Raw genomic sequence first — 14,706 nt, forward strand, 5'->3', positions numbered from 1 at the left:
GTATCTAGGCTTGCTTAAAGTCTGGTTCTGCTCGAGGTTTCTTCCCATTAAAGGGGAGTTTTTCCTTGCTTGCTCATGGAGGAATGTTGGGTCTCTGTAAAACAAAGAGTACAGTCTAGACCTGCTCTATGTGAAAAGTGCCCTGACATAACTTCTGCTGTAATTTGGTGCTATATAAATAAATTTGATATCTTCTGAATGCTGCTGTTAAAACTGTTGTTGTTGAATCACTGTTATCAGTCTTTTAAAATTTAATAAAAACTTAAGTTCCAAAAAAAAAAAAAAAAGAAAAAAAAGAAAAAGCGTGTGCATCCATTTTAACCAATACGTGGCATGATGAAATCACTAACAAATACTACGAATCTTGCTTCAATTGGCTCCTTTGTACATTTCACTCGCTGTCTGTGCAGTTTTCGCAGACGCATGACGACATCCGGCCTGTAGGACGGGAGTCTGGTTGGAAACGGACGATATCCCTCTTGACTCGTGCGCGTCTTTGACGTATCCTGCCGTGAGCGGAAGTGTCTGGGATATTCTGCTCAGCCCATCCATCCAAAACAGTCGTTTGTAAAAAAAAAAAAAAAAAAAAAAAAGACGGAGCGAACACCGTCTTGCATCTCTTCCCACACCATATCCATCAGCCTGGCGCACCATTTACACATCTATCAGCTCGGGACATGCGCTCTCAGGTTCGGCTTTTACTACAGCGGACATGCGTAATTACAGACAAACCACCTGGAGATTAACTCAGTATGTGGTAATAATTCCGATGGGTCTTTTTTGCGTGTCTAATGGATGTATTTTGTTATAGGTCTGCGCAATCGACGTGAACGCCTGCTTGGACACAGGAAAGGATTAAGTTACTGCTGCTGCTGGCCGCGGATTATTTTATTGGCCTCCTGTCACGCCCGCGTCTGTCCGTGGTGATCCTTTTTCCAATTAAGAGAGGTCGCTCAAAAAGCCAGGTATGTTGTTATTAGTCGAAAACAATAACATCGCCGTTTGCTTGACATGTCTCATCGCGGGATTAACTACGCGTTAATACACCTCCTTTGTTGCCCATGCATGTAGTTTGCAAAAAACACATTTCCGCGTAATGCGTGCAGACAACAATAGCAAGCCTGACAGTAAGAGCGTAGAAACACTGTGTGGATGTTTTATAATCGTAAAAACACCATTTTACAACAGGAGAGCATTGTTCAGTAACACACACACCTTTGAATACCGATGCAAGTGTTACAGTCTTGGCCTCTACTTTGCAAAACTGCATGGTTTTGGAGCACTTTTTTCCCTCCGCGCAAGCGAATGCTATAAAAAGGTAGACAACAGGCTGTATACCTGCTAAAATACAATATGCTATGACAACTGTGAAGCATTAGGTAGATGGCATATAGAGTTACTGGAGTTACTGCCCAACCCCCTTCCCCTCCCTGCCATTGCATGCTTTGGTTTCAGGCGGATCATGCCCTTTTGTCCACTGAAGCCTGACTGTACTTTTCAGGGCAGACTCCCAGTATGAAAGAATTTGCCTGCTGTTTTGACAACTCCCCCCAACCCCTCTCTCTGTCTCTCTCTTGCTGAATATCTAAAGGTATTTGGGGATTCAGTGAATAAACTGTAAAACAATATAAACATACCATCGTTACCTGGACGTAGATGCAGAAAGCCATAGCAAAGTTTATTTGTTGTTCAGGGATCCAAAAAGACTAAAGCCGAGTTTGTTTCCTGTTCCTGCCTCACATCTACAAAACCAAAAGAAACACATCAGTTACTGTATGACATTGGCACTTTCAAATGATGTTCACATGCAAAATTTCAAACACATTTTTACTCAGATTAGCAAAAGAAAGAAATGAAATGCTCCAAACCTAACATGCATCCTGATAAAGGAACTTTTTCCTCATCTCCAAGGCTTTCTCCAAGTAACTGGTTAATTTATGTGTTTCCAATGTAAACAGCCAACTCAGTCTTTGTGTATCATCTATGTTTTAAAAAATCTACAAAGTAGTGTGTTGTTCCCTATAAAACAGAGAATAGCAAACAAAATGAAACTCTTTTTTAAGCAGTAAGTGGCACATTGCATATATCCAGAATATATATCTTATTCTAATTATTATTCTAAAATAGTATAAATAGTGCTTAAAATATTGGACTATTAAACAAATGTATTGAAACGTCATCTGCAGCTCATATGTTTTAATGTAGTCAACTATGATTTTCATTATGATAATTTCCCAGAGTCCAAGGTGACTTTTTCAAATTGCTTGGCTAAAAAACATCAACATCTGAGCAGGAAGTTCTTAGTATTTTTGTTAAAACTGTTGCATTATCATTTCTGCTAATAAACTAATTGTTTCAGCTCTAGTTCCTAAAATGTGGAACTCACTTATAACATATTTTTACCCTTTCAGATATGTCTTTCCGGCGAGGTGTGGTAAGGCAGAGCAAGTTCCGCCATGTCTTTGCCCAGGCATGGAAAGCCGAGCACTGCATCGATGATGTCCGGGTGTCCCGGGTGACGTGGGACTCTCCACTCTGCGCAGTCAACCCCAAATTCATCGCTGTCATCATCGAAGCAGGTGGAGGAGGGTGCTTTCTCGTTGTTCCCATCAACAAGGTTCGACCTCTTCTGCATGTCCATTACTGCAAAAACAGCCAGCATCAGATAAAGCCTGGATCAATATTTTTTAAAAGCCTCGATCTTATTGTCCACTCTGCTACTAAAAGCATCAGCAGCTATTTGATGTCTTGCTTAACCATCTGGCAGATGCATATGCAGCACTTTGAAAGTTCCAAGACACATAATGGACAAAGGTTATAGTCCTTTGATGTGTTCAAATGTATCCAGACACTTATTGTTTTCTCCCACAGAGCGGCAGGATCGATCAGTCCTGTCCAACAGTGTGCGGCCATGCGGCACCGGTGCTGGACATCCAGTGGTCTCCTCATGATGACAACATCATTGCAAGTGCCTCGGAGGACTGCACAGTAAAGGTAGGTCAAAAGTTATTACACTAAAGACTTGGTGGTTTGTGGCCATTTAGCAGTTGTCACATACAACCACAAACCATTCTTAAAATCTACACTGATTCCTAATTTTGGACACAGAAACAAAAATGTTCTTTGTTTCGGGTTCGATGGTTTAAATCACTGACTGGTTTGGTCTCTCAGGGTCTCCACTGAGGCATAAATAGATATAAATAGAATGTTTTCTTTTCCGCTACCGATATTAAACATCTGGCATTCACATGATTTGTGATGTAGATCTCACCACCATACTTAAACCAAATGTCTGCTGTGACTTGGTGTTTCTAGGTGTGGCAGATCCCAGACGGGGGCTTAACAAGTCCGATGACCGAGGCCATTGTGACCCTCGAGGGACACAGTAAAAGGGTGGGCATCCTGGCTTGGCACCCAACTGCCTTCAACATCCTCCTAACTGCAGGTAATGCCATTTTTCATGTGCATTAATGCACTCAAATACTTACATCTTGCATTATTTGTGTACTGTAGAAAATGTGGGTCAAAAATCAAACTATACAACCTCCATCAAGACCTACCGTATGTGGTTTATATGCTGATTTACTTAAATTTACATAAAAATGATGATCTAAAAGAAGGGAGTTTGCTGGCAGGCCATATGAAAGCAACCACACGTGTCATACTTTAGTTCTATGTATCAAGTATAAGCCAACTTGTGCTAAACATTTCACATTAACCAGAGAAAAGTGATCATCCCTTTGTAAATAGTGAGAGTTGAAGAGCAGCTCCTACCTTACTGTGCCGGTGTTCAGTGACAGCCAGTTCAAATACTACTGCATTATACAAGCAAGGAATTGGATTTCCCTCCTCAGGAATTCATAGCATGTAAGGCAAGTTTAAAGGAGAACATGATTATCCTCAAAATTAATTACACTTTGCTGCAAAAGTGCTAGATTTTCTTTCATTTGAAATAAATCACACTATGGTAGCACATGGAAGCACACACAAGTGCATTAAGAAGCACAGAAATTTAGCTTTTTTTGTACAACATGTTTTTCTTGTGCAACATGTTACCAAGTGTTACGTGTTACTTTTATTAGCTGAGCTCTGACTGCATCAAACCAATGTCACAAAAACCGAGAAGTAACCAAAAATGTTGTATCTTTTGGCAGAAAATTGTGTGATCATCAATCAAAGTAAGAAGCTGATTGAGAAAATAGTTATTTTTGCTGCCCAATTATTTACAATCACATTTATAACACTTTAAAAGACAAAGTTGGCAAGTTATTAAACAGCAAAGTGGTTACATGCACAATTATAAATCTTGGACTGGATCCTATAGTGCTCCTTTCAAGTATCTCTGTAATCAGGCTTCGAATCTGTGTCCCTCTCTGCATCTGTAAAGGCTTTCCTTCTGTTTCATCTGTCTGCTGTCTCATAAGGCAACCAAAACACATCTCTCCAGTCCTCAGAAACTTCCATTGGCTTCCTGTTGCTTTGAGAATACAATTTAAGATCCTCTCTTGGTTTACAAAGCTCTTAATGGCTTTGCTCCACAGCACATATCAGACATGCACCCAGTTTATAAAACCAACAGATCTGTCAGGTCACAAGGCATCAATCTCCTTTATGTTCCCAGAGTATTTTGAAAGTAATATTGCATTTAGTATTTACAGTATGTGCCTAAAGAATGGAAGAGCCTGAAAAGAAACCTAAAGACTTTTATATACAATTTAACATTATTTGTCCCTTAGCATTATTGTTGTTATATATGTAATTATGTACAGTATATGTGAATCTGTGTATATCTATATGTGAGTATGTAATTGATCCTTGTAAAAGCTCCTTTTGTATAAAATGGTGCTGTACAAATAAAAATTGAACTTAATTTTATTCTCTCCTGTGGACTAATTCCTCTACATTGGATGTTGTGTTGCCCTCTCTTCCAGGCTGTGATAACGTGATTTGCGTGTGGAACGTGGGCACGGGGGAGCTTGTGTACCAGTTGAGTGATGCTCACCCAGACCTGATCTATAGCGTCAGCTGGAACAAGGATGGAAGTGCCGTGTGTACAGTCTGCAAGGACAAAGCCCTGCGTGTCATCGACCCACGAAGAGGCACTGTGCTCAAGGTTATTTCACGTTTTGCTATGTGTGCAGATGTGTAAAAAAGAGGTTAATATGCTACTGTACATCTTATACGTACGTATCCTGACAGTAAAGTAATCCCATAGTGTTCCCTTACTCATTACTATGTTATGTTGCTTCCAAATTAATCTCACTGATTCCTCTCCTAGGTGAAAGAGAAGGTCCACGATGGCACCAGACCAATGAGAGCTGTGTTCCTCTCAGATGGGAAGATCCTGACCACAGGATTCAGCCGTATGAGCGAGAGACAGCTGGCCTTGTGGGATACAGTAAGTCTGACTTTCCTCTTGTTTATGTGATGGAGCAGCCCACAGTCCCTAGGAATTATGTCTATTGTTAAATCTGCAATGCACAGTTTATGTTCAATGTCAGTGGCAATTGTGAGAAGCCATGTATCCTTTATTCAGGAGCATGTAGAGGTTAGTATGATGGATGTACAGCTGATTTTCTTGCAGGAGACCGTATGTTTAGTCCCATCGCAGACTTTTCCCTATTGAATGCAAATAAATGTTAGTTTGGTTTTTTTTACAGAAAGATCTCTCTGAGCCAATGGCCGTACAGGAGATGGATACGAGTAATGGGGTTCTTCTACCCTTTTATGACCCTGACACAAACATGGTGTACCTGTGTGGAAAGGTATAATCTCAGGATAGCATGATGAAAACAAATCCACTCAGATGGTAATATTTAGTGTTATTTCTTATTGGTTCAGTCATCTTAATTTGGTTATCTTCTGGCTTTCAGGGAGACTGCACCATCCGGTATTTTGAAGTGACAGATGAGTCCCCGTATGTTCACTTCCTCAGCTTATACAGCAGTAAGGAGCCTCAGAGAGGTGCAGGCTTTCTTAGTAAAAGAGGTGTGGATGTCAACAAGTGTGAAATTGCCAGGTATGTATTTGCATACCATTAAAAGATAATTGAGATTACTAATTTAGAAAGATTACTAAATTTGTGCTCTTTTGTAGATTCTACAAACTGCATGAAAGGAAGGTTGAACCCATTTCCATGACCGTACCACGAAAGGTAAGTTGTGCACAGCTTTTAAAAGTGATTTAAACTTTAAGTTATTTCTAAAATAAAAACTTGCAATTCATAGGTTAACAGTAATTTTCTCCATTTTTCATCCCCAGTCAGATCTGTTCCAGGGAGACCTTTACCCGGACACAGCTGGCTTGGAGCCTGCTCTTCTGGCTGATGAGTGGATCGCTGGGCAGGATGCACCGCCCCTGTTGGTCTCCCTGAGCGGTGGGTACTCAGCTCCTCCATCCAAGCACAGAGACACCCTCAGGAGCAAGCCCAAGCTTGTCTCACAGGACTCTGGGTCCGGGGCGGCGGCACCTGCAGCAGGCAATGCAGCAGCCCCAGTGTCTACATCTACCACAGCTGCAAAGGAGACAGAAGAAGAGGTGCCACGAGTAGCCACGAGAGAGACAGATGGAAATACTGACAGGCCAAAGCGAGAAGTGAGTTGACAGAAAGAGACATATTGACCGTACCATTAAGTTATTCATGCTCACAATCCTTATCTGACTTGTTCCTTCTCTGCTGTCTTCTTTTAGGACGACTTGTTGAACGAGTTGTTGGCAGAAATGAAGGCCCTGCGTGCTGTCGTTCTCGCTCAGAGCCAGAGAATCGAGTTGCTGGAGCGGCAGCTAGCTCGGATTGAGGATGGGGATGTATGAGCAAGGGGGACAACCACTACATTCGGAGGGCATTCTTACTAAATCTATAGAACATAGCCTTACTAGAATCAACAGTACCTTAAGCTGTGTGAGTGGGGGAATGTAGTGTAGGGTAATGACTACAAACAGATCAACCATTGTGTCGAAAATAAGACCACAATTTGTTTCTGTGATTCTTTTTACAGACCGTGGCTGAGATCGGGGTGTCATCTGCATAGAGTGATTTCTGTCATATGAAGGAGTATTGTAACAATTATTTGGTGCATATAGTGCAGCTTTGCAAAAATCCAGTTTTTGTTCATTTTGAAGGGCTATGGCACCACAGACTCGTATTGCTGCACAATGTAGTAACAAGCAGCATTATATGAAAGCTAATGAAGGTTAACATAATATAGCAAAGCGATTAAGCACCTCCAATATGATTTTTTTTTCTTTGAAGCACTCACAAACGTAACCATTAGGGCTATTTAATCAGGTAGTTAAAGCTGCTAAACTGTGATATCATATCAGACCCCAATTGTTGACCCATTGTGACTTGTGCTTTGTACTTCATTATAAGATACCGTCTGTAAGGTTAGGAAAAGCTTCTGGTACAGAGATCATGACTTTGACCATGTGAATGATAGCAGATGAGAGTGTAGTTGAATATTTATGTGTACTGTAACTCTGTGTAGTCTTTGCAGTCAATGAAAAGGTAACACTTGTGATTTTGTACCTCATGTTGTCAAGAGAGAACAGCGGCTTTGTGAAGTTTTCTGTAACGTCCTGAGGCACAATATTTTTTAGAATTAGCATTAAGATATTTGTCCTCTGGAATCTCTCTTCAAAATTTTTGCTTCTTTCCTTCTTTTGGCATGTGTGGAAAGGCTGCAGTACCACATGCCCCCCTAAAGAACCAGGATCTTGGCTGGGTATTTACCATGCAGTGCCCCATACACTACTTGCCACTTTGTATTTGCCACTTCTTCCAAGCCTTTTTTCAGAGCATAAGCAGTGGTCACAGGGCATAAGTTGTGCCGTATACAAACACTAACTCCAGTGCAATTTCACCAGAACACACTAGATGTATTCAGAATACCAATTGAGAAAAGGGCAGTCGCAAGAAAGAGGAAGTTAAAATGAAATGTGAAACATTTTCTACTGTTTGCAATTGTATTGGTGTTAAACGATGGAAACATTTAGAGTTTTGTTTGTTTTGTGGGGTTTTTTGCCATTACATTTAGAGGCATTTATTTGTCACCTCCCCTATCAGTCAATTGTAGTGTAACTATGGTACATTCCACATCAAACTTAACCCTTTATTACTTTAGTAATTTATATTTCTTTATGCACTGACTTCTTAACACTTTATCTCTGTGGTTGCAAAGCCAGTAGCAGGTTAAATGAGAGTACAATGTGCAAACTCAATAAACATTCATTCCTCCTTTGTATTTAAGGTGTGGCTTTTTATTGAAACACGGAAATGTTCAGCTCATAATCATACAGTGTATCTGTGATATGTGCTATGGAGAAAAGATGGCATCTTCATCAAGTATAGAACACTCTGGAATTTTTCCACATTTTATACTGTTTGTTTGTTTGTTTTTTTGGCATATGTTGACACTGATTGACACCTAGAACCAGTAATATAAATGTGAATTAGGTATTCTCAAGAAGCCCCATGGCCAAATAAGTTGCCTGAAAAAAGTGAAACTGAAGCAGAAGTTAAATACTTGCACAACAGTCTTTAATATTAGTTGGAACTTCTTCAGTATACTCTTGTCTTGAGTGAAACATCTGGCCAAGGACAAGAGAGAGCAACTATATGACACAACTACAGAGCTTAATCTGATCTGTTTGGCAGGCTGACAGAAGAAAACCACACGTAAGGTGAGAGTCAGCAGCTGGGAGTTTGCAAAAAGGTTTGTAACTTACTGCAATGGCACAGAAAAATCTGTTTTGATATTGCGAAAGAAAGCAAATCAGTACATCTAGGCACATGAGCAAACATGCATGACTTCAGTTCTGCCTGGTGTGTCGTTCTCTGGGGGTAGAAATGTTATCGACTGCCATCATTTAGCAGCAGGGATCAAGAGATTTGAAGGGGAAACTGAACGGATGCAAATGTAAACAAAGTTTCAAGTAAAAATGCTTTAATGCAGTAAAGACATCAGATAAGGGTATTCAGTCACTGGTGATATGAAGCAATCGACACTAAAATAAGCTTCAGAGGAATCTGGCCTGAGTTGTTCTGCTATCCATCCAAACTGACCGCAAATATAGCCTAAAATTGGAGACACCATAGTTGTTTTCAACTTTACTGACAGTGTAAGACATCAGTAAACATTTGAGAATCACAAATTCAAAAGTGTAAAACTAAAAATAACAAAGGAAATGTGAGGGTGTTTCCAGAGTGTGCAGAAATTCAACAAAATACCTAAAACACAAAACAAAATGAAGATCTGATGATTTCAGGCATCTCAATTTTTAAATTTCACACCAATGTGCATGGAATAGTGTTCTGGGGTGCTACAGAGTAAGATTACAGTACAGATTTTGTACATCTGTATTTGTTGGGTGTAGGGGCTGTGGCTGCCTGGCCACCCGAGCAAAAACAGGATGTGGTCGGCCTGTTTCACATTCAGACATCTTGCTTAGCTTTTGAACTTGGTAGGTGCACACTACAGTTGAAAGATGTGATCTTTCAACTAACTTACTAAACTTTTGCAATGTTTTTTTTTTTCTTTTGGCTTAAATCAAAGTGTTTAAGTTATAGTTCAGTTCTTGGACTCATGTAACCCTTTCAGACTCCTTTAAATACAATGTAATGTCAAGAATACATGTGTTCCATTTAGACTTTTTTGATGTTAATGTGGAGTTGTGATGTCATCGACAACATGTAGACAGATATGACTGTACAAGGTTGGCATGTTTTAGAGGAAATGAACTTACTGTACATTTCTATAAAGTGTATGTACTGTGTTCTGGATGTATACTTTGTACAACCTGCATCTGTGCTGCAGTCAACCTTGAAGAGAAAAATTCAAATATGTAAAAAGAAAAAATGTCTTCCTCTTTCCATGAATACTATATGTGCACACTTTCTTATCTCTCCTTTCCGTCACCCTGCTGCTCGATTGTGTCTTTTCTTTAATTGTGTTCTTGCCCTCTTTCAAACTCCACCTAGCTCAGGGGTTCAGCTATATTCACTTTAACACTTTCATGCATCAGCGCCTCTCTCCTTTCTCTCGCTCCTACACAGACACATACACACACACACACACACACACACACACACACACACTGTCACACTTTTCAAAAGTAGCTTAAATGACACAGCCTCTTACCGCTCTGGGTGTTCTCTCTCAAACTTCATCTCCCGCTCACAACTCGGGTAAGTTTTTCACATTTTGTTCTTTATGATAAAATATGATCAGTAATTAATTAATCTTTTCCTGCACACTTTTTTGTCATTTTATGAATCAATCATGAGGAAAATCTTATATATTCATATATGAGCTAAACTTGTAAGGAAGAGCGTCTAAACCCAGACATATAGTGTATATGTCTGGGTTTAGACACTTGAATCATTTATTTAATATATCATACATATAAAATTGCTTCATAATAACAGTATTGCAGCCATTAATTTACCACTTACGTCATTGACACTCATGCATTTTTAGCTTTAGGTGCACTTACTTCATATCCTTTTCTCGTCAAAACTCTTGGTGTTCTTCTACATTGTGAACAGTAGTTTCTCAAATTGTTTCAACAATTCAAGTTTTTTTTTAAAACATACATACAAAAACTAATGGCATATAAACATTATGTATATTGCAAAAACAGTAGTTACAAACAAGACAAATTATATATATATATATATATACACACACACACACACACACACACACACACATATATCATATATGTGTATGTGTATATATATATATTTGTCTTGTTTGTAACTACTGTTTTTAGTATATAAATAAACAAAAAATATTCTTCATGGTAAATTGCAAAATAATTAGTTAGTGCTACAGATTAGTATTGAGTAATCAAAGGAACAAGACGAAAAGGAAAGATAATAAAAAATAACCAACAGCCAGCTTCACTGAGCTACACTGAGACTCCAGTGTCTCTATATTTTAGACACCATGTTGCTCGTGTCTTACCACGAGTAAAAGTTTCCTGCCAAGGCTGGCTGACTGATGCTTCAATTATGATTCTGACAGGAAACCAGCAACGCTCCGCACGGTCTGCTGGCTTCCTGTCAATGCAGACAGTTCATAACTTAGTCAAACAAGATAAAGGGAATAGAGACTCCTGTTACATCTCTACTGTATGTATATATGACAATAATAACCCTGTGGTTACATTTCAGCCTGCATGGATGGTGACTTTCTTGTTATAATTATGTCAGGATTAAATTTTGATGTGCTCCTGTTTTGTTCCAGATCATCTATCATAAAGCCATTCTTGTCATTTTATGCAGTAAGCCATCTAAAGTTTTAATGTTTAACTGGACGCACCATTACTTTTTTTCCCAGATCCTGAATGTAAAGTTGCCGATGGATCTCCTTCTGGTGACAACTTCTCAACTGCTTTGAAAGTATCAGCAGCCTGACTGCAAAATTCCACCCGTAACTGTGACACCAAGTCATTGGGATATTTCTACTCAACAGGAATTTTCTAAGGAGGTACAGTAGGTTCCCAAATTGAATCTGACTGAGTATTGTGGGATTTAAAGCTTGATGACACAGAGAGGGTTTCTAATGCTCTTGGAAAAGAAATAGCAGTGGATTCAGACCTGGTTCACACATACATGATGTTTAGCATCTGAGTCAACCTGCTATTAGGATGTCCTTTGTAAAATTGGGGTAGTATTATAGAAAACATACATGCTATAAAATCCCATTGAAATGTGTATTAACACATCCAAATAAAAATCAGAACATAGCGTTTCTTAACAGTATGTTGTGTAGATATGTGTATATGAGGGCAGTATTTCTTTTTAAAAAGGATATAATATTGTTGTATATTCAATATTTCTGTTTTAATGACCTGTAATGAACCCCATTTCCCATAAGCCTTAGACTATCATGAGTTAAATGTCACGGCTTGACAAATGAGCAGGAAACAGAGTAGAAGTATTTAAACAGCACAGCTAAAGATGCTGATAAATTGACTTTAAAGCAAGTGCTGTGCCAATTTGTCCTGGAATATGGAAAGTAAACCCCAGTAACACGCCTTATTTTTTTCAGAAAAACAAATGAAAGAAATAGTGAATGAGAGATTGCATTGAAGTATGGAAGCTGATGAAACAGAGGGTAGCTAAATTTCCCAAAATGTCAAACTACTCTTTTTGACAGACATTAAAAACAAAGACAGCTTAGAAATGAATAAATCTCAATGTGTGACCATGCTAACTCAATGATCTTTTCTTCTCTCTTCACTTCAGGTATGGCTGACATCGAATATAAAAGTTCCAATGCGACTGTGCTGTTCCTTTTTTTTTTACTACTAGGCCTAATTGTATTGCTGATCTTCTTGTACAAGAAGTTGAACAAGGAGAGCGAAGGAAAATATACCATCCGGCGCATGGTGTATAAGGAAGGGGGGCTCAGGGACCAGGTGAGAGGTGCGGCGACGTTCCTGGGGGAACGCCTCGGAGTCCAGCTGTGGCCTAACAGTGAATCAGAAGAGGATGGAGAGGAAATGCAGGAAATCCAAGATGAGGAGGGACAGATGGGGGGGCACAGTAGCCAGGGGTTTGACAGCGAAGAGGGCGAGGACGAAGAGGACTTCGGCGAGAGGAACGGAAAACGAGGTGACACCTCAGATGAGAACTCAAGTTTTGGGGATCCGGAGGAGAGAGTCGGTCTAATGGATGAGCTAGAAGTCAAAGGAGAGACGGAGGAAAAGGAAGGAGATGGGGATGGTAAAGGAGAAGCAAGTGGAGGAGCTGGGTTGCAGATAACCCTAAGTCAGTTCTCTGGAAGTGCCAACTGGTCTGGAGCAGAGGGAGGCGTCAGTGATGTGACTGCACTGTGAGAACAGGATCAGAAAACATGAAATACAAGGGAGGCTTAGGAAATGCTCTTAATCAGGATTTAAGAAATACTGAGGTCATTCAAAAGCTCCAGTCCTCCCAGTTCACAGTTGAATTCTGTTTTAGTTTCCCTACATGAAGGTCTAAATGTTGTCTTAAAGCCCTCAGTCAGGAATAAAATTCTGGTGGAGAAATATTGAAAGCTTAATTTGTCTATTTCTTGCAAGTCAGTTTTAAAAATCCCCTTCAGACATGTTTTACAATATGGAAAAATACTCAGCTTTGAATAGTAATTTCTGTCTTGCCAGTTTCCACATCACATTTGTGTAAGTTGCATATTGGACCACGATCGGCTCCAAACTAATCGTGATGTCGCACATCATACTCATAGCTATGTGCCTTAAACTCAGATTTAAGGTGAGCAATGAGAAACTTTCCACTTTCAGCAGATGAATGTGAAAACAGCTTTCTAGTGTCAATCTTAACACATACATACAATTTCTACACAGTGAAGCTCAAACATCCAAGTGATGATATAATAAGCAAAACACATTTTTGAGAGGAGGGGGTCTTTAAATATACTGAGTCTAAAAATACTGGAATCAGCCTAAAAATAACCCATCATGTGTATGTTTTAAATGGAGAATGTAAGCTTGCTAAACCCCCCACATTTCAAGAAAAACTACATAGGATGGTAACTATTAAGTCACTTTCTGTTCTGGCACCAAGATAATATGGTGACTGATGGATGAGGCGGTTATAAGTTTGCAGAGTACACTGTATTTTGATTGTTTGTGTGAAGAATTTGCCTTTTTTAATGTACTATTAGCTCAAAATCAAATGTATCTGTTGTTTGCTGTATGTTGTTGGCTGTGTTTTTTTATGATTGCTTATCATTTTTTTATATTACATAAAAATTTAAAACATACTTTACTGTTGTTCTTCTTGTACTGAGAGTCAGAGAAAAGGTGGGAGTCAAAGTTTCCGTCTTTGACTTTAAAACAGTGGGTTGTTGCCCTTTTGAAAAGATCAGTAGTTTCAATCATATGTGAATGCACTGCATGAATGTACTACAAACCTGAAGCTCTATAGCATTACGTATTTGCTGTTTAGGGATGCGATGTTGAAATAAATCTACAAGGTCACAAACAAGCTAAATTTAAAACCATACTGTACAATAGATATGTGCACAGCTGCCTTAACTTACTTCCCTGTTTCACTGTTGTGATGAGCGGTTTGCTGATAAGGCCAGCACCCTTTTTTTTGCTAGCTGTTTTTTTCATTGTGGCACATTTACACTGTAACTACAAAAAGAATAAATGTAGAAATGTTTTTCAAATAAACTCTGCGTTTTATGTGGAGATACAGTGTAGCTATAATGTATAAATTTGACATAAATAATACATCATTAATCTGAGCCACTTTTACAACATATAAAAAGTACTGCTGGGTGTAAAGTAATCAATGGGGATGTAGCTCAGTGGTAGAGCGCATGCTTCGCATGTATGAGGTCCCGGGTTCAATCCCCGGCATCTCCACTCTTTTGAACAAACTCCTCTTTTGTCCGGATAAACTAGCAAAAAATGGTGGAAAATTTCACATGTCAAATCTTTACTAATTTATATGAAACACATAGAAACCTATTATTCGTGTTTCAGTACAGTGAACAATAATTCTGAGATAACAGCCGCTCCTGATTGGCCAAACGGAGGACTTGCTCCACTCTGATTGGCTGTTGGACGCTGTATAGGCGTGGGAGTGTTCACGCACGCGAGTGTCAAACATTTATTCCTCACTGCTGACCAAATTAATATCCAGTGCTGGAGAGAGTTAGCCAATGGAGAAATAATGGATGAACCAAA

The 14,706-nt window shown here is 39.3% G+C and overlaps 3 protein-coding genes and 1 non-coding gene across 6 annotated transcripts in view; 3 read left to right on the forward strand and 1 right to left on the reverse strand.

The window, feature by feature from the left end:
- The window catches only part of LOC137174710 (oxysterol-binding protein 1-like), an 18,920-nt gene extending 17,192 nt beyond the window's left edge, over positions 1 to 1,728 (reverse strand). Inside the window, exon 1 of one of the 2 annotated variants that reach the window (XM_067580164.1) lies at positions 1,638 to 1,728. In XM_067580164.1, the coding sequence (XP_067436265.1) occupies positions 1,638 to 1,670 (33 nt within the window). In that variant the 5' untranslated portion in view covers positions 1,671 to 1,728. The remainder of the gene's footprint in view (positions 1 to 1,637) is intronic. The other variant, XM_067580165.1, reaches the window with a different exon arrangement.
- coro1b (coronin, actin binding protein, 1B) lies at positions 125 to 8,243 on the forward strand. Its single transcript, XM_067580169.1, has 12 exons — positions 125 to 689; positions 812 to 965; positions 2,412 to 2,617; positions 2,872 to 2,994; positions 3,316 to 3,445; positions 4,932 to 5,113; positions 5,279 to 5,398; positions 5,661 to 5,765; positions 5,874 to 6,019; positions 6,097 to 6,154; positions 6,262 to 6,594; positions 6,691 to 8,243. Exons 3-12 carry the CDS (start codon positions 2,414 to 2,416, stop codon positions 6,811 to 6,813), a joined length of 1,524 nt encoding a protein of 507 aa, XP_067436270.1. The 5' UTR covers positions 125 to 689; positions 812 to 965; positions 2,412 to 2,413; the 3' UTR covers positions 6,814 to 8,243.
- A 1,688-nt stretch (positions 8,244 to 9,931) lies between these two features.
- On the forward strand, positions 9,932 to 13,772 carry si:ch211-119e14.1 (uncharacterized). Of its 2 annotated transcripts, none has more exons than XM_067580171.1 (3): positions 9,932 to 10,186; positions 11,343 to 11,497; positions 12,254 to 13,772. In XM_067580171.1, the coding sequence occupies exon 3, from the start codon at positions 12,256 to 12,258 to the stop codon at positions 12,844 to 12,846; it is 591 nt and encodes a 196-aa protein (XP_067436272.1). In that variant the 5' UTR covers positions 9,932 to 10,186; positions 11,343 to 11,497; positions 12,254 to 12,255; the 3' UTR covers positions 12,847 to 13,772. The 2 variants fall into 2 exon arrangements, with proteins under 2 accessions (XP_067436272.1, XP_067436271.1); XM_067580170.1 differs by having other exon boundaries at positions 9,933 to 10,186; positions 11,343 to 11,492.
- A 538-nt stretch (positions 13,773 to 14,310) lies between these two features.
- trnaa-cgc (transfer RNA alanine (anticodon CGC)) lies at positions 14,311 to 14,382 on the forward strand. The gene has a single exon. It is a non-coding gene; the product is annotated as a tRNA-Ala (tRNA).
- Positions 14,383 to 14,706: the final 324 nt, after the last annotated feature.

Source organism: Thunnus thynnus, chromosome 22, assembly GCF_963924715.1.
Source record: "Thunnus thynnus chromosome 22, fThuThy2.1, whole genome shotgun sequence".
In the NCBI taxonomy this organism is placed as follows: Eukaryota; Metazoa; Chordata; class Actinopteri; order Scombriformes; family Scombridae; genus Thunnus; species Thunnus thynnus.